The 23,167-nt window shown below is 38.3% G+C and overlaps 1 protein-coding gene across 5 annotated transcripts in view; it reads left to right on the top strand.

Annotated features, from left to right (window-relative positions):
- Positions 1-20,553, top strand: part of MME (membrane metalloendopeptidase) — a 117,015-nt gene extending 96,462 nt beyond the window's left edge. For 4 of the 5 annotated variants that reach the window (XM_024990592.2, XM_024990577.2, XM_024990584.2 and 1 more), the window contains 6 exons: positions 1,663-1,782; positions 3,252-3,385; positions 3,511-3,576; positions 6,789-6,884; positions 7,229-7,305; positions 19,330-20,552. In XM_024990592.2, the coding sequence (XP_024846360.1) occupies positions 1,663-1,782; positions 3,252-3,385; positions 3,511-3,576; positions 6,789-6,884; positions 7,229-7,305; positions 19,330-19,429 (593 nt within the window). In that variant the 3' untranslated portion in view covers positions 19,430-20,552. Of the gene's footprint in view, positions 1-1,662; positions 1,783-3,251; positions 3,386-3,510; positions 3,577-6,788; positions 6,885-7,228; positions 7,306-19,329 lie in introns of all 5 variants that reach the window. The other variant, NM_001192884.1, reaches the window with a different exon arrangement.
- The last annotated feature ends 2,614 nt before the right edge of the window (positions 20,554-23,167 follow it).

The following is a 23,167-nucleotide window of genomic DNA, read 5'->3' as shown; positions in this document are numbered from 1 at the left end:
GCAATAGCCCAGGCCTTTACATGTAGCAGATGTTGATACTAATGATTTTTTATTTTTGCTTACAGAACATAATACTTCAGTGGATAGTAGAATTTTACAATGTGAAAGATAAAATCTCAAAACTATGAACGTTATGAGGGAAGGGAAGGGCATAGGGGAGGTGGAGAAGTAGAACACCATAGAGACAAAGGCCAGGAAGAATATGCTGTCTTTAGTTAGGAAACAATGATAAGCTGTCCAAGGTGTTTTAGCAGGATAGTGATAATGACCACAGTGGCACTTTAATTGGCAGGCAGGATAGAGTAGATTTAGGATAGACTGAAGTTGGGGGAGACTGGAAGTAAGAAGATCTAAGAAAGCCAATTAGGAAATTAAGTAATTCTTCAGGTAAGAAATGAGAGCATGAACTCAGAAGGTGGCCAGTAAGACTGATAGGAGGAGATAAACAGAAGAAATGCTTCTGGAAAGAAGGCACAGGACCTGATGTTTTCCATACTAGATCATATAAGGACTTTGTAGAAAGAAAGGAGACATGAAAGATAAACAGAAAAATGTTCACTTTGGGTGATTGAGACTCTTCACATGCTATTAGCAGAAATAATAAACTCAGATGGTTTAGAAGGGAAATGAGGAGTTTGATGTGTGACACATGAAATTTAAACAGTATGAAATGTCTAAGTATAGAAAATTAGCTAGTTAAGACAGATGTCAGGGTAGATATAAAAATCATAATTCATTTATTTACAAGTCTTTAGGACACTGTACAAAATTCACTCATTCATTCATCAGTTATTGATTTATTCAGCACATTTCCTGAGTACCTGTTATGTTCCAGGCACTATCCAATTTAAGGTGCTAGAGATAATTAAAAATTCAAATGGACTCAAAAACAAATAAACAAATACATGTATGTGCAACCAAATCTATGCTCTCAAAGAGCTAATACTTGAGGTGCTTTGAGGAAGACATGAAAAATGAAGGACTAAACAACCATAAATAAATAAATAGTCACATGCCTTGATGAAAATTTAAAGAAGTTATGTGATTAGGGGGTACTTTTGATTGTCTCTGTTTATTTAGTAAGCTATTGTAGGTGGATAAACTATTAGACATGTTAAAAACACTACTTCTGTTACTAACTGTTTCTCCCAAATATTTGCAGTGGAAAGACCTTCTGAATGAGATGATAATTTTCCCTTGCTCTAAATTCCTTGTAGCATGAAAACAATCTTAACGGATGTTATACAGTCAGTTGTAATTATAAATCACAGATATGATGCATTCTGGGATAAACTCTTTACTGTCATCAACAATAAATGATGACCTGGGGATTTCCCTGGTTGCCCAGTGGTTAAGAATCTGCTCTTTCACTACAGGGAGCATGGGTTTGATCCCTTGTTGGGGAACTAAGATCCCGCTTGCCTTGGCGGTGCACCCAAAATAAATAAAATAAAATATAAAGAAATAACAGCATCTTAATATCCTTTTTTAAAAAAAAAACCAATAGATAACCTGCATTTGTTTCTGTCACAGAAGATTTTTGTATACAATTAAATGAAACTGACATACTGGAAAGCAGCTTAGGAGGCAAACAGCCAATCCAATGCCTGCCATTACAGAAAAAAACTACAAGTAATCTTTAACCATCTTCTTTGCTTATAGTCTTCCCAGCTGGCATTCTGCAGCCACCCTTTTTCAGTGCCCAGCAGCCTAAGTCATTGAACTATGGGGGCATTGGCATGGTCATAGGACACGAAATCACCCATGGCTTCGATGACAATGGTAAAGTACAACTGATGCTTTTATTTGCCTGAGATATACCCTAGTAAACCTAATTAGGAGTTATAATAATGTATCGATATAAAACACATTTATTCATCAGTGTATCATTAGCCTAACAATCACTGCACTTTTAATGTTCCTTTTAAATTGTTGCTTTAGAAGATAAGAATTTTCTAATAGTGAGGTTTAGTAACGTGTGCTTTTTACTCTGACAGAATAAAACAATATCCACATTGAGAAAACACTGATATTTGTCAACACCAATGATAATGTTTGTTCTCATTTCATGATTATGTCTTATCTCTCCAGAATTTTAGAGGGTAGAGTCCATGTCTTAAAATTAGATGTAAACTCAGAAAGTAAGGTGCCCCCAGGACTTTTAAACTTCCTGTGGTCAGAGACTTTTTTTTTTGACTGCATCTCACATCTACTACTTAGTTCACAGCCTTGCAAACAGTAGGAAATTAAATGTTTACATGCTGCCCCAAACAGCAACATAGATTTCGAGTTTCAATGAAATTTGAGAGGAATAGAAGTAAAGACATGAGAGATGTAAAGAGGTAGGAGTTGAAGCTGTAACAAAGATCAGTTCACAATTGGAAAGAAAATAAAAACAGTAGCGAGAAAATAATTAAGCCTTAATCTAACTTCAAAGCTTCAGAAGAAGAAAAGGAGACAGGAGGGATATACTAAGGGTCTGTTGACTCAATTAAACTATATAGCAATCTTCACAAGTAGATATTAATACTATTTCCACGTTTCAAACAGAAAAATATAGAGACACATAAGACTTGGTCAAAGTTACAAAACTGGGAATTGGTGGAACCAGGATATGGGTTCAGGTAGTCTGTCTTTATAGCCCTTACCTTATTCACTACATCATAGATAACTGTTTAAAAGATGACAAAATCAAGTGTCAAAACTATAATGTATATAAATGCTGCTGAAGCTCAAGAAGGAGAAAGATCAATGTAGTTAGGATCAGCAAGAAAGCCCCAAGAGTAAAGGTGACTTTTTTTTCATGCTTGAAGTAGGGCAAAACTATGAGTCCACAATTACTAATGAAGGGTTTGAGATAGGAAATGAATGCCATAGTGAAATACTGACCTCTTTAAAAATCTCAGAACATCAAAGTGAACAGATTTGGTTCAGGCAAAAATCATCCAACAGAAACAAGTCATGATTTCAGGAGTATTTATCTGGTGGCCTTGGCTGAGACATCAACAACCAAGTGGGTAAAATTGGATTAATCTGGATTAATACTAGGGCATATCAGCATAGAGAGCCCAAATGGTCTGGTTTTTATCAACCCTAGATGAGAAAGCAGAACAGTTTATCTACTCATCTGTCCAGGTTAATGTTCTCTTGCATGCTTGGTATTTCAGTCCTTGCACTTTGAATTAAAGATATCTTATTGCAACTCTTGATGTAATGAGTTCTCATTTTACTTAGATAAATATATATTCCAGGCAGAAATTTTAACAAGGATGGAGACCTTGTTGACTGGTGGACTCAACAGTCTGCAAATAATTTTAAAGACCTATCCCAGTGCATGGTGTACCAGTATGGGAACTTCTCCTGGGACCTAGCAAATGGACAGCATGTATGTCATCAGCATTCTCTTCAAAAGTTGTATTCAACCTTAAGTGAATTACTGATGTTTTCTTAACAATCCAAACATAGTTAAGGATCTTTAAGTGGTTTTTTTTTTTTTTTTTTTTTTAACAGCTCAATGGAATTAATACACTGGGAGAAAACATTGCTGATAATGGTGGTATTGGCCAAGCATACAGAGTGAGTAATATTTTCTTTCCATTTTAGTGGTTAGAGTGGATATTGATGACATTTAATCATTCATTTTAAAGCTTTTTGCAAAAGATACATGTAACAATAGAAAATTGAAAATACACAGGAGAAAGGGGATTGTAAATATGCTAATAAGAAGGGACAATACAGTTGATAGGCTTGAGCTAGATACCATTCTCTAAGCTTCAAAGAAAGTAAAGAGAAAAGGAAACAGAATATTATAATGACAGAATTGAGGAGTATGCAAGTTCCATAGAGGAGGCAACATTTTCCTAAGAAATAATCTCTGAGATAGTTTTTTAGGAAAGATAGTCTACAAAAAGATTTATTATAGAATCATTCACTGACGTACTGAACAGGACTCTCAGTTTCTTAGCAGGTGAAGCAGTATTTGGGAATAATAATCAACATAAACCCAGTCCAATTACAGTGATAAGTGAAGGATTGAAGTGATATGGTTCCTGCAAGTAGCCTTGTAATGGTCCATACCGTAAACGCAGAGGAGTATATTGTTGGAATATCCTTTAGAATCTCATTTAGGCTTGCATTCAACAATACTTTCTGAGGCCTTCACTCTGTGTTTGGCACTATTCTTGGTGCTAGAGATCCAGCTTCAAACCCTTCATAAAAGATGCCATTATTTGATGATCTGAACCAGGATTAAAGATGGCCTGCTGCTGCTGCTGCTAAGTCACTTCAGTTGTGTCCAACTCCGTGTGACCCCATAGACGGCAGCCCACCAGGCTCCCCCGTCCCTGGGATTCTCCAGGCAAGAACAGTGGAGTGGGTTGCCATTTCCTTCTCCAATGCATGAAAGTGGAAAGTGAAAGGGAAGTTGCTCAGTCGTGTCCGACTCTTCGCGACCCCATGGACTGCAGCCTACTAGGTTCCTCCATCCATGGGATTTTCCAGGCAAGAGTATTGGAGTGGGATGCCATTGCCTTCTCCAAAGATGGCCTAGTGGATACTATGTGCACAAAAAAAAGTAGAGTTTTTCAAAAAAGAGTGGGGGAATAATGATCTTGGAAGTAAATATGGAGTGAGTATGATTTTGAGTTGTTTTCCCAACCTTGAGATAGCCCACATGTGGGAGAAAAAAGCAGAGGCTACGTGAGAGGACACGGGACAAGGTGTCCACAGGAGAGAATCAGGCTACTGACATAAGATGGGTGGAATGTTCATTGTAGTGGATGAAGATGTAGTGTTTTTTGTTCACCATAGAGATGTTTGGGTTGGAGGGGAGAAGAGACTTGGTGGTTGGGTCAGGAAGAAGGAATGATCAGAACAATGTGGGAGAGGTGACTTGTGAGGCCTGTAAATTGGCAGTGACCTGAATGACCAAAGTGTGAGGCTTGGGAGATAAATCTGGCTGGAAATTTTCCTAAAGAATGAATCCCAGCCAATTCCTGGGGGATGGTCGATTACTGCTTCTTTGAATATTTGATCTGTTTTCTTTTTTTAAACTCGATGCCACATATTGTACATTTTACATCTTTGGGTGGAGAAAATTTTTGTTCTCCTGTTAATATTCTTGAGCTTTATTTTAGGGTGCAGTTAAATCCCTCAGAAATGGCTAGATCCTTTTAGATCTTGCTTTTACATCGTGTTAGGTATGTCTGGGGTAGTGCTCAGTCTAGGGATAGTTCTTCACTGCTGAGCAACACCCTGTGTGAACCTAGAGGTCTTCCATTCTTGTACTGTGTGAGTACCAGACATTTTATCTCGAATCCTTTTCTGCAGTCCCTTCCCTAGCCTTGGATAGTTTGCCCACATGTATACTCAGGTACTCAGCTGAATACTGAGGGGATGTTTGATTTCTGAGAGTCTCTTTCTCTGCATTTTCTCCTCTTCACCCTGTCCTTGGTGTCCTTGAATTCTCAATGCCTTTTCCTCACCCGTTCGCAAAGTCCACCAGGCTCCACTGGGGTTTGCTGCTCTATTTTGTGTTCCATAGTGCTCAAGTTATAAGCTAGGACAGTCATAGGGCTCCTTTTGTTTACTATCTCCTAGAGATCAGATTTTGCCTGATGTCTAGCGTCATGCAAACCATTGTTTAATATATTTTGTCTATTATTTGGTTGTTTCAGCGGAAGGATAAATTCAGTCTCAGTCTCTCCATCTTGCCTGGAAGTGGAAGGAATTGACCCTTTTAATAGTCCTTGGTGATTCTAATACACAATCAGATTGAGAATCACTGCTGTAAAAATTCGGCCAAAGTCTGAGTTAAGTGTAATTCCATGGAGATCCTCATGTAGAACAAGTACAGGTTAAGAATAACAAAGCAAATTACAATTGTGCAAATATATTATTATATATGAAGTCTTGACTTGTAATACTCCCTGGTAGATTGTGAAATCCCTCAGAGGAGTAGGTTCATGTCTTTCCTATATCTCCAGCATCTTTGCACATTAGAGATGCAGAAAATCTATGTTGATGACAAGCAAGAAGAAATGAAATATATCTTCTGTGTATCTAATTATCACCTTTCTTTTTTTCAATTAAAGCTAACACATCTCAGAAATTTGTTGTCAATCCCATTCTTAAGTATATTTTGTAGCGGAAAACTATATTTTCCAATAGTGTCTATAAATCCTTAAGAATTAAGGACATTTCCTAACATTCAGTAATCTAAATTCCTCCTTCGTAGGATGACTGAGGTTCAATTTATTTTGCCCTGTCTTCAGGGGCCATAATAATTGCTCATCCTTATTCTTAGAGTCATATGGTGCTAAACCTCTAAGGAATCTCAGGAGACGCCCTTAACTTTTCTCAAGTATCTCTCAAATGAAATCTGTTGTGAATCTCTTTTTACCGAGAGTGATAACCCAGTCAAGTATAGCAATTACAGATTCTCTTGGCTACTCTTTCTTCCAACTGGCTAGACTTACTCATCTATAGAACAACATTTAGATAAGTTTTTTATCACTTATGTAAATCCATCCTTTCAGTTAACATTTGTTGATTTTCTGACATTAGCTAGGCTTTTATCATCTGTTAATCATTAATCTTATTCTTTTCAGAGTATTTGTAAATAAATTCTAGTTTTCTTTCTAATCCATTAAATACTTGAAGGTTGCCATAACTAAATGTATTATTATGGTGATTCTGATATTAATTACTTGGTCACATGATCTTCAAATAGGTTTATGTATAAATTTAAAAATTATAAACATCATGTTTCTATTTCGTTAACTGCCTAGGCCTATCAAAACTATGTTAAAAAGCATGGTGAAGAAAAATTACTTCCTGGACTTGACCTAAATCACAGACAACTGTTCTTCCTGAATTTTGCCCAGGTATTGTTATCTTTCTTGATTGATAGATATGAAAATCATTTTGAGTTATAATTTCATACTAAGTTAGATATTGCATACTGAGTTTTCTTGTTTTAATTGATTGTGGCAGAGCATTTGATTGACTGACTTTCATTGTGTGTAATAGTCTGTCAGACCGTATTAATGATAATTGTGTTTCTGGTTGCCTATTATTAAACATTATTTGAAGAGTAATTGGCTGTGGAATGCAGAACTTCTATTTAATTTCTGCAATAGGAAGTTTGCTTTTCTTCCAAACTGCCCAAACAAATAATCCTTGATGCAACCTGAGAATACTGCTTTCCTTTCTCCATTTCTGTCCCTAGGTGTGGTGTGGAACCTACAGGACGGAGTATGCTCTCAACTCCATTAAAACAGATGTGCACAGTCCAGGCAATTTCAGGTGTGTGGGTATCAATAGGGTCAAAGTGCTCCAATATTGGCTCCATTATTTCAGATTTGGAGGGTTGTTTTTGACTCTGATTCTGTACAATTTGGATTCTGTACAATTCTGTACAATCTGTACTCTTTTCCTTTCATTTTTTTCTTTTTGTTTTTTGAGGGTCTCAGAAAGAATTAACCAAACACATCAAGATATATGTCATGTTTACCCAAGCATAGCCTTGACTGCTCTTATCTTCAGATTGTATATAACCTAGGCCCAGTTGTTAATGAATTCCAACAAAGATGTCACCTCGGAACAGTGGCTCTATTTAAAGCTAGCAGAGACATTTCTAAGGCTACAAAAGGCAAAGGCCTAGAACCAGTGAGTAGCTGTTCCAAAAAGATTTCCATTCAACACAGAGGAAAATTTTCTAGTAATTAAAAGGTCCCAACGTGGAGTAAAGTTGTTCCCAAAACTCCAGGAAAGAGTATGATGAAGCAGAGGTCAGAGAATAGCCTGGCAGGGATGCTGGAGGAAAATTCTACTCTGTGCAGAGTAGAAGGTTGAATTATAAGGTATCTAAAGTCCTTCCCAATTCAGAAAATCTAAGAGAACACCAGATTGAAAGAAGATCAACCAGCTATCATTTGAATGTTAAATTTAAGTCCCTGTGTGTCTGTTTTAGGGCCGAGTTCCTAATTCCTACCCCTTCCTCAGGTTCTAAACTCTTCATCACTGATTTGCTGATCAGCAGCAGCACCTCTCAGGCATGAATGTATGAGAAACAAATTAAAATTTCTGTAGGCTTATTGGGAAACAGTTTGAGAACAAAAGGAAACTAATGGGCTAATTTTAAAAGCTTCTCCTAAAACAAACACAAACATACTACCCAGATCATTCATTCCTGAGAAAAATACACATTCAATTGTGAAATAATAAAAAAGCATATTTAAAATTAAAGAATTTACTCATCTTATTCTTGTAGCATCATCACCATTTAGTATTTGCCTTAACAGTTTTTTCAAATTCATTCATTCAACAATTGATTATTGTATGCCTATTATATGTATAGTGCAAACTAAATTTATCCTTGCTAAGATGTACAAATTAGGTTCTTTTTTAGATAAAAAAGTGAAGTGCTAGTCACTTAGTTACATCCAACTCTTTGCAACCCCGCAGACTGCAGCCCGCCAGGCTCCTCTGTTCATAGAATTCTCCAGGCAAGAATACTGGAGTGAGAAGCCATTCTCTTCTCCAGGGGATCTTCCCAACCCAGGGATCGAACCCTGGTCTCTTACATTGCAGGTAGATCCTGTACTGTCTGAGGCATGAGCAGCATAATCCCTGGACCAATTCTCATTATGGTTTTGTAATTTTTAGGTGTTTTTTTTTTTTTTTTTTAATTTTAAAAATTTTACTTCCAGTTTTATTAAGATATAATTAACATACACCACGGTATAAGTTTCAGATGTATAGCATAATGGTTCAAATTGCATACATCATGAAGTGATTACCATAACATTAATAACTTCATTGAACTATCATCTCAAATATATACAAAATTAAACTAAAAAATACTTTTTCCTTATGATGAGAACTCTTCCATCTTACACTCTTAACTGTCATGTGTAACATACAGCAGTGTTAATTTTATCTGTCATGTTGTGCATTGCATCCCTAGTATTTATTTCTTTTATAACCGGAAGTTTGTACCTTTCAACTACCTTCATCCAATTCCCCTCCCCCTGATAACCACAAATCTGATAGATTTTCCTCTGAGTGTGTTTCTTTATTTTATTTTTTAATATAAATTTATTTATTTTAATTGGAGGCTAATTACTTTATAATATTGTATTGGTTTTGCCATCCGTCAACATGAATCCGCCACAGGTGTACATGTGTTCCCCACTGAACCCCCCTACCACTTCCCTCCCCATCCCATCCCTCTGGGTCATCCCAGTGCACCAGCCCCAAGCATCCTGTATCATGCATTGAGTATAATTGACCTACAATACCATGTTAATTCCTGCTCCAAAACAGTGATTCAATAGCTTTAATTTTTTAAAGTTGTCTTTTTCCTTACTGAAGTCTTTAGAAGTTAAGGTCTAAAAATCTGGGGATAACAGAGTATTTATAAGCTCACACAAATGACCATAACTAATCTGTCAAAGCTCTGCCCTATAGAGCATCATGAACCAAAGCATATATCCATAAAATGCCCAGGTTAATTTAAGTAATTTTATCCAGTACTTTGTATGTACAGCATCCTCAAAGAACAAGGGGTAGCATATTAATATTTTGACAGCTAATGTTTATCTCTTGAGTATTACCATTTTTATTTTAACCAGTGGATTAAAATTTCTGTGTTTAAAATAAATTTTCCAACTTCCTGCCTTATTAACACAGCATCCTGAAGAAAACCTCAGCTTTCTTTTTTGATGATATAGATTTTTGTTATGAGTAATACTTATGGTTTCACTGTTTATTAGGTTAGAGACGGCCTCAGAGGCTGTAGCATGTGGAGTAATTCCTACACTATAGAGCCATTATGGTGATTTTATTTACTTTTCAGTTAAGGTTTTTTATTAGGATTTTTCTACCTGTTGTCTCTTCCCTAGTATTTTTTTTTTCTTATTATGAAATTGCCTGCCTTCAGCCATCCCATTTGTCCATTCCTATTGGCTCAAAAAACATATCCTACAGTTTATGGTAGAAAATGAATGCAAACCTTGAATTAAGAAAAGTGTTGAGTTCCATTCAGGGCTCTGCCATTTATGAGCTGTTTCTTAATCATCTGGGTCTCAATTTCTTGATATATAATAAGAGTTGCTTGGGGGGCTAATGTTAATGTATATGAAATCTCTATTACATGTATGTGCTTGAAAATTAGTGCCTGAATTACTTTTATGTGAGAGAAATGTGAACAGAATAAGAGTTCCTATGAATAAAGCATATGGATTTTGCAGTCATTCCCTATTTAGCTGACAGTCAAGGGTTTTTTGGGTTTTTTTCTCTCATTTCTTATGTCTGCATAGTTCAAAATGTCAATAACTGATCACCAGTAAGTGATCATATAGGTAAACAAGGAATTTTTTTCCACTCCCAATTTTAAACTGAAAATAGTATTTTGTTATAAATATGTAAAATTATTTGTAACTTTTGTTTTCTTTGTTCTGGCCCAAAAGATGCCTCTTTGACTATTTTTCATTCATAATAAGAGAAGTATGTGTTGATTTTTTTATAAAAGAGTAAATGGAATGCCAACCTTTTTTCCAGGAAAATTATTATTTTCTCTGGAGGTAAAGGGATTTCCTCAGCAAAAGGTTGAGGTCATAGTTAGTTTTGGAAACAGGCTGCTTCCTGGCTGTACAAAGTAAAATACATTTTTTTTTAAAAGAACCTTAAAAACCAATAGACACTGAGTTGCTATTGAAAAACTGTGCATAGTGGTTTCTGTAGAAATATACCTGAAATGAAGGGAGATTTTGTAACTTAAATAACCACACTATCAAAAGTATAAGGCCAAGTATAGTTGGTTTAAGTTGAATCTATAGAAGCACATTGTGTGTGTGTGTGTGTGTGTGTGTGTGTGTGTGCACTCAGTTGCTTTGTCATGTTTGAGTTTTCGCAACCCCATGAAATGTAGCCCGCCAGAATCCGATGTCCGTGGGATTTTCCAGGCAAGAATACTGGACCCAGTTGCCATTTCATACGCAGGGATTGAATCTGCATCTCTTGCATTTAAGATGGATTCTTTACCACTGAGCCGCCTGGGAAGCTCACACACAACACTAGGTTTAGGCTATAATTATTTTATTCCTCCTAACTAAAGTCTTATGTACTTTAAACTTTAGTATTTAAAAACCTTTCCTCCTGATATTCTGGAAATTTAAATGACTTCATTTGGAAATCTAGTTTTTGTTAGCTCTCTACAGTCACTTCAGGGAATGGTTGCTATGATACTATTTATTATACAATCTATAAATGTGTTTCTAAGGTTATTCAGATATAATATTTCTGTATAAGATATAAAGGTCTGATCATTTTTAAAGTAAATCCAAATAGACAAAAATGATACCCATGTCTGCTTCCTAAATAGTACGGGTGCTAATCTAGATACTTAGATTGCTTGAGATCATCCACCAGTCAGAATAAAGTATATTTTACAGATCCTAGTAGTAGTAGTTCAGTCGCTCAGTCGTGTACAACTCTTTGCGACCCCATGGACTGCAGCACCCCAGGCCTCCTTGTCCATCACCAACTCCCAACTTTACCCAAACTCATGTCCATTGAGTCAGTGATGCCGTCCAACCATCTCATCTTCTGTCGTCCCCTTCTCCTACTGCCCACAATCTTTCCCAGCATCAGGGTCTTTACAAATGAGTCAGCTCTTTGCATCAGGTGGCCAAAGTATTGGAGTTTTAGCTTCAGCATCAGTCCTTCCAATGAACACCCAGGGCTGATCTCCTTCAGGATGGACTGGTTGGATCTCCTTGCAGTCCAGGGACTCTCAAGACTCTCCTCCAACACCACAGTTCAAAAGCATCAATTCTTTTGTGCTCAGCTTTCTTCACAGTCCAACTCTTACATCCATACATGACCACTGGAACAACCATAGCCTTGACTAGACGGACCTTTGTTGGCAAAGTAATGTCTCTGCTTTTGAATATGCTATCTAGGTTGGTCATAACTTTCCTTCCAAGGAGTAAGCGTCTTTTAATTTCATGGCTGCAATCACCATCTGCAGTGATTTTGGAACCCCCTCCCCCAAAATAAAGTCTGACACTGTTTCCCCATCTATTTGCCATGAAGTGATGGGACCAGATGCCATGGTCTTAGTTTTCTGAATGTTGAGCTTTAAGCCAACTTTTTCACTCTCCTCTTTCACTTTGATCAAGAGGCTTTTGAGTTCCTCTTCACTTTCTGCCATAAGGGTGGTGTCATCTGCAAATCTGAGGTTATTGATATTTCTCCCGGCAATCTTGATTCCAGCTTGTGCTTCATTCAGCCTAGTGTTTCTCATGATGTACTCTGCATATAAGTTAAATAAGCAGGGTGACAATATACAGCCTTGATGTACTCCTTTTCCTATTTGGAACCAGTCTGTTGTTCCATGTCCAGTCCTAACTTGCTTCCTGACCTGCATATGGGTTTCTCAAGAGGCAGGTCAGGTGGTCTGATATTCCATCTCTTTCAGAATTTTCCACAGTTTATTGTGATCCACACAGTCAAAGGCTTTGACATAGTCAATAAAGCAGAAATAGATGTTTTTCTGGAACTCTCTTGCTTTTTCAATGATCCAGCAGATGTTGGCAATTTGATCTCTGGTTCCTCTGCCTTCTCTAAAACCCACTTGAACATCTGGAATTTCATGATTGCTGAAGCCTGACTTGGAGAATTTTGAGCATTACTTTGCTAGCGTGTGAGATGAGTGCAATTGTGTGGTAGTTTGTGCATTCTTTGGCATTGCCTTTCTTTGGGATTGGAATGAAAACTGACTTTTTCCAGTTCCGTGGCCACTCCTGAGTTTTCCAAATTTGCTGGCATATTGAGTGCAACACTCATAGCATCATCTTCCAGGATTTGAAATAGCTCAACTGGAATTCCATCACCTCCACTAGCTTTGTTCATAGTGATGCTTCCTAAGGCCCAGTTGACTTCACATTCCAGGATGTCTGGCTCTAGGTCAGTGATCACACATTGTGATTATCTGGGTCGTGAAGATCTTTTTTGTACAGTTCTTCTGTGTATTCTTGCCACCTCTTCTTAATATCTTCTGCTTCTGTTAGGTCCATACCATTTCTGTCCTTTATTGAGCCCATCTTTGCATGAAATTGTTCCCTTGGTATCTCTGATTATCTTGAAGAGATCTCTAGTCTTTCCCATTCTATTTTTTCCCTCTATTTCTTTGCACTGATCACTGAGGAGGGCTTTCTTATCTCTCCTTGCTATTCTTTGGAACTCTGCATTCAAATGGGTACATCTTTCCTTTCCTCCCTTGCTTTTCGCTTCTCTTCTTTTCACAGCTATTTGTAAGGCCTCCCCAGACAGCCATGTGTTCTTTTTCTTGGATAGATTCTATACCACTATTAATGCTAGAAATGTTTAACACAGCTTGGAGCTTGGTGGGCTGCAGTTCATGAGGTCGCTAAGAGTTGGACACGACTGAGCAACTTCACTTTCACTTTTCACTTTCATGCATTGGAGAAGGAAATGGCAACCCACTCCAGTGTTCTTGCCTGGAGAATCCCAGGGACGGGAGAGCTTGGTGGGCTGTCGTCTATAGGGTCACACAGAGTCGGACACAACTGAAGCGACTTAGCAGCAGCAGCAATATCTAATATTTTTAAAAGAATATTCTTTCTAATGATTTATTTAGACATTTTAAAGTAATGTGGCTATTTTGTTCCTTATTATTCTATGATTGGTCTTCCCTGGTGGCTCAACTGGTAAAGAATCCACCTGCAATGCAGGAGACCCCAGTTTTATTTCCTGGGTTGGGAAGATCCCCTGGAGAAGGGATAGGCTACCCACTCCAGTATTCTCGGGCTTCCCTGGTGGCTCAGATGGTAAAGAATCTGCCTGTAATGTGGGAGACCTGGGTTTGATCCCTGGGTTGGAAAGATTCCCTGGAGGAGGGCATGGCAACCCACTCCAGTATTCTTGCCTGGAGAATCTCCATGGACAGAGGAGCCTGGTGGGCTACAGTCCAAGGGGTCTCAAAGAGTCGGACACGACTGAGTGACTAAGCACAACACAGCACATTCTATGATTTAGCATGTCGAAGCTAAGCCCTCTTTGAAATACTGATGTTTCCTCCATTTACCTTAAATATTAGGATTCATTTCTGGTATTTTATACATGGTGTGGATATTAGTGGGCTTTGTAGAATTTCTTTTAGCACTTACTAATCTTTAGCCCATGCCTGCGAATCTATTCACACATTTATTTCTTGATGAATTTATAATGGAACACATGTGGACCAATGTGACCTTACCTTAAAAGAATCATGAATGTTAGTTAATGATAAATTTTAAACAGTTTATTCATGAATGAAGCTAATTAACCTTGTATCCCTGTTGTGTGTTTTAAACAAGTAGCAAAAGATTTTCAGAGAACTCATAAATTGTTAAAAGCTCATTCAGTAATTTAAAAAACAGTTAATTTCAAGCAGGAGTAGTCAGATTTGTGGTAGATAAAGTTCATTCTTGATTACATGATGTTCAACTGCACATCTCTTAGATATTTTCAGTACAAGTGATTATTTGCCAAGGTAATAAGCAGTAGGAATATGATAAAATAGCAGTAATATATGTTTTATATAATAAACTAAAAGTTTCAAGAAAATTACTTTAGGAAATAATAAAAGATGTTATTGTCTCCTCTTATTATAAACACAAATATATATAGTTTTCATATAGCATTTAAAAATTATGAAATATGATCCTATTCTTAGAGAAGAAATTTATATTTATCAATAATATATCTACTTTTTGAAATAGATTATTTATGTCATCCATCCAAAGAGTTGATGTTATAAACACACAAGCACTAATTAGAGTCCTAGGAAAGTAAGTGAAGCCCTGGTACACTGTTGACCTAATTTTTCAGAATCAGATTATCTAAACTGGAGTTTTTGGATGGAAAGAAAGGAACTGGAATGGAAATGGAGGGCTGAGTGTTCCTTACTTTGAGTGTCATTGCATGGCCAACTCCCAGTGGTGTTTTGTGGGCTTTCTTGTTTTGAGGTATATTCTTTTAAATGTCTTTAATATTTTTAAGAGAAACGTAGAATTAAGTCTTGGGTTTGGACATTTTTACTGAAGTACTTATCCCCATGTGGTGATGTCTAAGATAATGATCCCTTGAAAAAATATTAATAAAGTAAGAGCAAAGAGATCAGCTCTTCCAGCCAGTGATGCTCAAATGGTCATGACCCCATCCATCAGGGAGCTTGCTCCTCAGAGGAATAGTCAGACCACCAGCATACTGTCTCTCAGCGAGCACTTAGGGTTTCTAATAAAGGAAGAGAATCAGATTAAATGAACCAAAGCCCTTCTCAACTCCAAGTCTATGAGCCTACAACCTTAAAGACTAAGTACACCTATAAATCCCTGATGTCTGAAATCTTCCTATTGTTATATGTATGATCACTTTGACCAGGTATCGAGTAAATCTGTTCATGAGCTTTCAAGTGTAAGAAATTACACCATGGACATTATTATTATCATTAATCAAATTAACTCAAAGTCTAAGCTCCCACCCTAAGCCAGGAGGTGAGAAATTCAGTTTCAGTCATTTTCAGTGTAGTCCTTCTTGGGGTTATACAGGAATCCAAAGGCATCTGATGAGCCTAGAAATCAAGAAATTACCTCCTTTTCTGGTCTGCCATGGGTACTGGCATCCTTGCAGTCCTCTCGTCCTATCTGAAGTCAAGTGGCTCCTTTTCCTTCCGTTGGTCATGGTCAAGCTAGGCAGCAACCACTGCTCTTGACGTTCAGCCTCACTGACAGCCACGTACCATCCTATCAGGGGTCCTCTCTGGACTCTGCTCAGAGGCAGACACATCCTTGCCTTTACTGGGCCCCTTTTCAGGCTTGAGGAGACCTCCCTCTTCAGCCAGTGAACAGATAGATTCTTCTGCTCTACCTCTCTCCCCTACTCCACTTTATGCTGGGAAGATTCCTTTTGATCTTTAATAGTGCTCTGAGTGCATGCATGAGAGATCACTCAGTCGTGTCCGACTCTTTGCAGCCCCATGGGCTGTAGCCCACCAGGTTCCTCTGTCCATGGGATTCTCCAGCAAGAATACTGGAGTGGGTTGCCAAGCCTTCCTACAGGGGATCTTCCCAACCCAGAGATCAAACCCGTGTCTTCTGCATCTCCTGAATTGCAGGCAGGTTCCTTACTGTCTAAGCCACCAGGGTAGCCCCAAGATTGCTCTGCTGCTGCTGCTGCTGCTGCTGCTGCTAAGTCCCTTCAGTTGTGTCAGACTCTGTGCGACCCCATTGATGGCAGCCCACGAGGCACCCCCATCCCTGGGATTCTCCAAGCAAGAATACTGGAGTGGGTTGCCATTTCCTTTTCCAATGCATTAAAGTGAAAAGTGAAAGTGAAGTCGCTCAGTCGTGTCCGACTCTTCGAGACCCCATGGACTGCAGCCCACCAGGCTCTTCTGTCCATGAGATTTTCCAGGCAAGAGTACTGGAGTGGGGTGCCATTGCCTTCCCCAAAGATCGCTCTAGGAATCCTCAAAAACATACAACCAAAAAAATTTACATCCTCCTTGAATGGGAAATTTGAGAAATAACTGATGTGGTGATGGGTTACACATTAGGAAGTAGGACTTTTACAAATTCTATGTGGAATGAAATAGAGGAAGGAAATGCTTTCTTTCCCTCCTGTTGGTTCATTATAACAAATATACCAAAAACACTGAGCTTTGTTTTTCTTCATAATGTCCTGTTGCTCTCTATATGTAATCACCATGACCAGGTGACGGGCTCATTCATTATTTCTGGAGTTCTGCAATAAACAAGGACTGTGCTAAGCTGTGGTGGAGCAGCAGGGAGCAAAGTATATTCCATATGTTGTCCTCATAGAGATTACAGTGTCGAGAGTATGTCAGGAAGGAAAGAAGGAGAAAAAAATCATCACATTTCATGATAAGTGCTGTGATGGGGCTGGTACAGGTGAGAGGGGCTCACATGGACAGTATTCCAAGAAGGCCTCTAAGATGATGTGTTGAAGCAGGGGCTGAGGAGTTAGCCACATAGTCAATGAGGAGTTAGCTGCATAGTCATTGGGGAGTAACTTTGTAGGGAGTGGGGTCGGCAGGCACAACAATGCCAGACAAGGGCAAGAGCTTAGCCAGTTTGCATAATGGAAGGTGGATCCATGTAGTTTGAGCCTAATGAGGAATAGGGGAAACAGATCATGAGGAGGCTGGAAGGTAGGCTGGAGCCATCAGGACACTGGAGATGATGGACAGGAGTTTGGATTTTCTTCAAGTCTCTAGAAGGTTATAAGTAAAAGAATTACTGATTTAAATACTTTTAAACTTTTTATTGGGGTATAGTTGATTTACAATGCTGTATTATTTTCTGCTGTATAGCAAAGTGAACCTGTCATACATATATCCCGTCTTTTTTGGATTTCCTTCCCTTTTAGGTCACCACATTCAGTATTAAGCATTAAGTAGAGCTCCCTGTGTTACGCAGTAGGTTCTCATCAGTCATGTGCTTTATACATAGTAGTGTATGTATGTCAGTCCTAGTCTCCCAATTCACTTGACCCCTCCTTTTCCTGCTTGGTGTCCATAGGTTTGTTCTCTACATCTGTGTCCCTATTTCTGCTTTGCAGAGAGATTCATCTGTCCCATTTTTCTAGATTCCACATATATACATTAATTTACAATATTTGTTTTTTCTCTTTCTGACTTACAACATCACTCTCACTGCTGTGTGGAAAATGGGTTGGAGGAGGAGAGAAATGTTGGGATGTATACAGTTCAAAAAAGGAAATGGCAACCCACTCCAATATTCATGCCTGGGAAATCTCATGGACAGAGGAGCCTGATGGGCTACAATCCACAGGTCTCAAAGAGTTGGACACAACTTAGTAACTAAACAACAGTCATGAAGTTCATATATCTGCCATGTAGGGAGATCTCAGCAAGTTAGAACATGTTCATAGTCTTCTGATGACTCCAGTTTGCTTGCCTCTTGACCCCATGCCCCCAACCCAAGGTGGCTGAGTTGGGATGGTCCCAGTGGAAAGAGAAGGGAAGGAGCTGGTTCATGGTTGATGGGAAAACATCACCTCTCCATCACTGTACTGACCAGTGTCCTTCAAGTACTGCTTGGTGCCAATAGTGGGTTGGACAGTGTTGGTTTTGCCCATTGGGGTTCAGAGATAAGAGGAAATTGGTATTTTTCCAACCCTTCCCAGGTTCTCAGGTTAAATCCAGTTTTTGATAATCTATGGGGTTCTTTGAGGGGGAAAGGGAAATAATTATTATTTTTCCTATTAAATCAACAGATACCTATTTAAAATCTATCATAAAGTTACACTGTGATACCTTTCAAGATATATTCAGTTCAGTTCAGTCACTCAGTTGTGTCCAACTCTGTGACCCCATGGACTGCAGCATGCCAGGCCTCCCTGTCCATCACCAACTCCTGGAGTTTACTCAAACTCATGTCCATTGAGTCAGTGATGCCATCCAACCATCTCATCCTCTGTCATCCCCTTCCCCTCCTGCCTTCAATCTTGCCCAACATCATGGTGTTTTCCAGTGAGTCAGTTCTTCACGTGAGGTGGCCAAAGTATTGGAGCTTCACCTTCAGCATCAGTCCTTCCAATGAACACTCAGGACTGATCTCCTTTAGGATGGACTGGTTGGATCTCCTTCCAGTCCAAGGGACTCTCAAGAGTCTTCTCCAACACCACAGTTCCAAAGCATCAATTCTTCGGCAATGAGCTTTCTTTATGGTCCAACTCTCATATCCATACACAACTACTGGAAAAACCATAGCCTTAACTAGGTGGGCCTTTGTTGACAAAGAAATGTCTCTGCTTTTTAAGAAATCATAATTTTATTCTTTGACCAAATTCTTCTTAAAATAACTGCACTTCCAAACTTGAATTATTCATTTATCCTACCAAAATATAGAGAGTATTTATAAATTAACTCCCCAAACCAAGCTTAAAATGCAGGTAATATTATTATATGCATTTTACAGAAAAGGAAACTGAGGCACAGACAGGCTAAATAAAAACAGCTCATAACTGGGATTCAGAGCATGTGGTCTGTCTTCAAAATCTGTGCACTTAACCCCTGTAGTTCGCTATCTCTCTATTTAAAACATTCTGTTAATGAAAAGGAGTGGGCTACCAGTTTTTTTGTTTTGTTTCGTTTTAGTTTCCTTTTAAACTTAAAGTTCCAAACTCACTCAATTGATCTACATAAATTCTGTAGAGCTCTTACACGGCATGGACATGAGTATCAAATGCTGATGGTGATTTTTGTTTGTTTCCCAGGATTATTGGGACTTTGCAGAACTCTCCTCAGTTTTCAGAAGCCTTCCATTGTCGCAAGAATTCATACATGAATCCAGAAAAGAAATGCCGGGTTTGGTAATCTTCAGAAGAAGTGGTGCAGCCCTTGGCTAAGCTTGCCCAAATCACAGAAATGGGGAACTCTATCCGAGAGAGAAGGGGTCAGAGAGGTCACTGATTACATGGAGGTGGTTCACAGGGGTGAGAACATGGCAATAAAAATGAAGTTTGGTTTTCTGGAAAAGGTGTGGAGGGAGGAAGGGTCTACTGTCTATCAAATCACTCATTCTCAGTGTCTAAATCATGCTTAATCTCTAGACAGAATATTACCATTCATTTCAGTTTCCCATATGATCTGCCAGTTTGATGTTGTCTCTTGATGTGGACTGGAATTTCTAATGAAACAGAGAAAGAAAAGGTAGAATAATTCACTTGGCCCCAAAAGTACAGCAGTAGCATAAGAGTTAAAAACATGAAGCCTGTGTACCTATTTTTACCTTTATTTGCAACATTTACACTCCTTCAGAACTCTTCCAAAGAAATCTTATACATATTGGGGCCTTGGGACTCAACATAGTTTTAATCTAATTTTACCAGTTATCAGTTATTCATTCTGAGAGTATTCTAAGCACTCTTAGGGCTAAAATGAATGTGTAAAACTGTTTTTTGTTGTACCTATTTCCACTGATAATGAGATTCTTGAGGCTCCCTGCAATTTTCTAAGCAGTTTCTTGTTCTCTCTCAAAACTTGGTCTTTTTAAGAGATTTGTAGTAATGTATAAATAATAATTTTTATATTTAATTATTAACTACATTTATGACTAAATAATTGTTATTATAAGTAACCATTGAATATTGAAGCTTCAGATCAAGATAAATAGTTAATGAAACAACAAGGTCTGTAAAGTGATGTACAGATAAAGATTTGAGACTTTTTAAACTTATAAATCATATTGATGAAAAGCTTTAAGCACAAACTTTGGGTTAAAAACTGCCCCTGGACAGTTGGCTAGAGGTACATAAGAGTTGTGGTTTAAAGATAACATAAAAGTTGTAGTTTATAAGCAGGATTTTCAACGTGAAATCTTCTCTGAGGGTGGCTATGATAAAAAGGCACAACTGCATTTATGTAGCTCTGCATCTCCTGTCTTTTCAGATTTGTCATGATGGAAATATTTTGATAATAAATTGAAATTGTGAACCCATTATTCACTAAGCTTATTGTACCAGCCGTCCAGCTTTGGAAGTGCATTTCTGAATAGAAATAAGAGGCTTCTGCATATCCAGTGGGCTTGTTTCTAAAATTCTGACTCACCTAGAGTTCTGGAAGCAGGGATCTAGTGCCTGAGAGCAGTTCAGTTCTTGAAGCTTTTTTGTTCTCTTTTCCTGTCCTGTTAGCTAGTTCAGTTCATTACTTGAGTAATATTTTACAGAAGGGGTCCAAAATCCTTATTTTTCCTAGTGAAACATGAAAATGGAATATCCAAAATACAAGTGTTGGTTTTCCTACCTCTTGAAAAATGCCTGTTTACATTTTTTAATGGTATTGAAATACATATACCAAAATTTCATAAAGCATAAGCATACAACTCAGTGAACTTTCTTCAGCCGAGCACGTCCTATAGCCTAGGACTCTGAGAAACTCAACATTACCAGTGCCTGAGAAGCCCCTCCTCCCAACTGTCAACTGGATCTTTTTATCTCTAGAAATAGAAGACTACCAAATAGACCAAAGTCAGAATACCAACGCCTCCTCACCCTGACACATGTGGACATCATCCATTGTACGCGGCACTGTGTTGAGTTGTATGGGGTGATATGGTCTCTCTTAACCATGCCCAATCACTTGGTATTATCCCATCAGATAAAAGCTATCTGTAATGATCTCACACATAAGTCTAACCATGCTTGAATCCTGGTCAAGAAAAGAGTTCCTAAGCTGAGACACTAAGGGTTGGGGGCTGATGTTACTCATGAATGAAAATAGGAAAAAGTTCTTGGCAACAACTTTGGTGAGGTGCCTGCTCTGTGCTGCACTGTCTACATAAATTCTAGAAGCAAAGTGGAAAGGATGCTATCCTGGGAGAGGAGTCCTTTGTTATCAGGTTCCAGTCTCAAAAATATATAGTGAAAACACATATATTTCATACTATTGCTCTTATTTCTAGTCTCTGTTCCAGCCTCCCCACCACCCCTCATGTAAACCTTCACAGCATTTATGCCTGGAAAAACATTAAGGCCAAACGGAGCATTTGTCACTGTAATCTTATACTTCCTGCTAGCTTCAAATTGAATCTTTTAAAAATGAATGACAGATGTTTTTGACTTGTATTTTCTTGTTTTCACCACACCTATCTTGCAAAGATACCATAGTTTTCTGATCTGATTTGTTTTCAGAAGTTAAGAAAAAAGATTGCCAAATGCTATAGAGAATTACAGGTATAATCAGATGACTTAGGCAGGAACCAAAGTGTTTTTGTGCAATGTACCAGGACTGAGACTTGACTTTTGGTTGATCAGGTGACGAGAGAAGCCACATGTGACTGGTGTCCAAGTGGCACGTGTTTATTGCATTCTAGTCTTTAACAACCCTGTCTTAATTTCAACTCCTTTGTTTATTTGTTTAGAGGAGGGGGATTGTTTGTTTTTGCATTTCCTCTAAAACAGTGAGAAATACTACTAGCATTTTCAACCTCATGGCCAAACTGCTTCTATTTTGTTTGACAAAGCAGATCCTCTAGGTTGTACAAGCAAAGTCTAGCAGAAGAATGGGCATTGGCTCTTGCTGGAAACAAGGATGGACTCAGCTTGGGGAATGAAGAAAGATGACATCTAGCCGTTATGACTAATTTTTATACTTCTTGCCAAAACTAACAATCATTTTTTCAGGTCATATCTAATTCAACTTTGGTAAATGCACTTGCTGTCATTTCTGACCTGATCATCTCAAATTCTAATGCATCCTGAAGATCTACTCTACATCCGAGAAGATAAAAATGGATTATTGATTTTGTCACATACCTGGATTATTGATTGAAAGTGAAGTCACTCAGTCTTGTCTGACTCTTTGAGACCCCGTGGGCTGCCAGGCTCCTCAGTCCGTGGGATCTTTCAGGCAAGAATATTGATTACCTTGGTGTTAATCATTCAACACATATGCTCGCCAAGCTCTCTGTTCCCTACAATATGTTGTCAAAGATGCAATGAATGCTAAAATGGTCACCACATCTTTATCCATGATACCGAAGGAAAAAATAAACAGCAGAAAATGTTTAGATTTGTTCAAAGAAAATATGAAAAGGACACAGTGCTGAGTATGCATTATGATTTCAATCATGTTTAAATAGAGTTGCATGGAAAAGAGTTGGAAGAATATATGCCAGAAATTAGTAGGGAATGTCTCCAGTTGATGATATTGCAGGTGGTTCTTATTTCCATTTTTTATTGCATTTTAATATTTCTATAATGTGAAAATGGTACATTTTACCATTTGGAAGAAAGGAGGAAGTATGGGAGCAAGGATGGAAGGGAAAGAATGATGGGGCGGGGTGGGGGAAATGACTAAAAAAGAGAAATATAATTCCCCTGGATTTAAGCTATGTTGATTTATTTAAGAAGCTAGTCAGTTTGGTATCTCAGTCTACTTAGATCCAAGTGCAAAAAATCTGGGTCAGGAGCTTCCTTCGCTCATCTTCACCTGCCTTGCCACACAAGCACACACAAAACAGGCTAATTCTCAGATTTACGAAGTGGCTTCTACACACGCTGCCTAACATAAGGCAGGAGACTTTGATGGACTTCCCCCTGACTACTTGAAGTG

Source organism: Bos taurus, chromosome 1 (genome assembly GCF_002263795.3).
Source record: "Bos taurus isolate L1 Dominette 01449 registration number 42190680 breed Hereford chromosome 1, ARS-UCD2.0, whole genome shotgun sequence".
NCBI classification, from domain to species: domain Eukaryota; kingdom Metazoa; phylum Chordata; class Mammalia; order Artiodactyla; family Bovidae; genus Bos; species Bos taurus.
The sequence above is the reverse complement of the archived record's forward strand: the minus strand, read 5'-3'. Positions and strand labels throughout refer to the sequence as shown.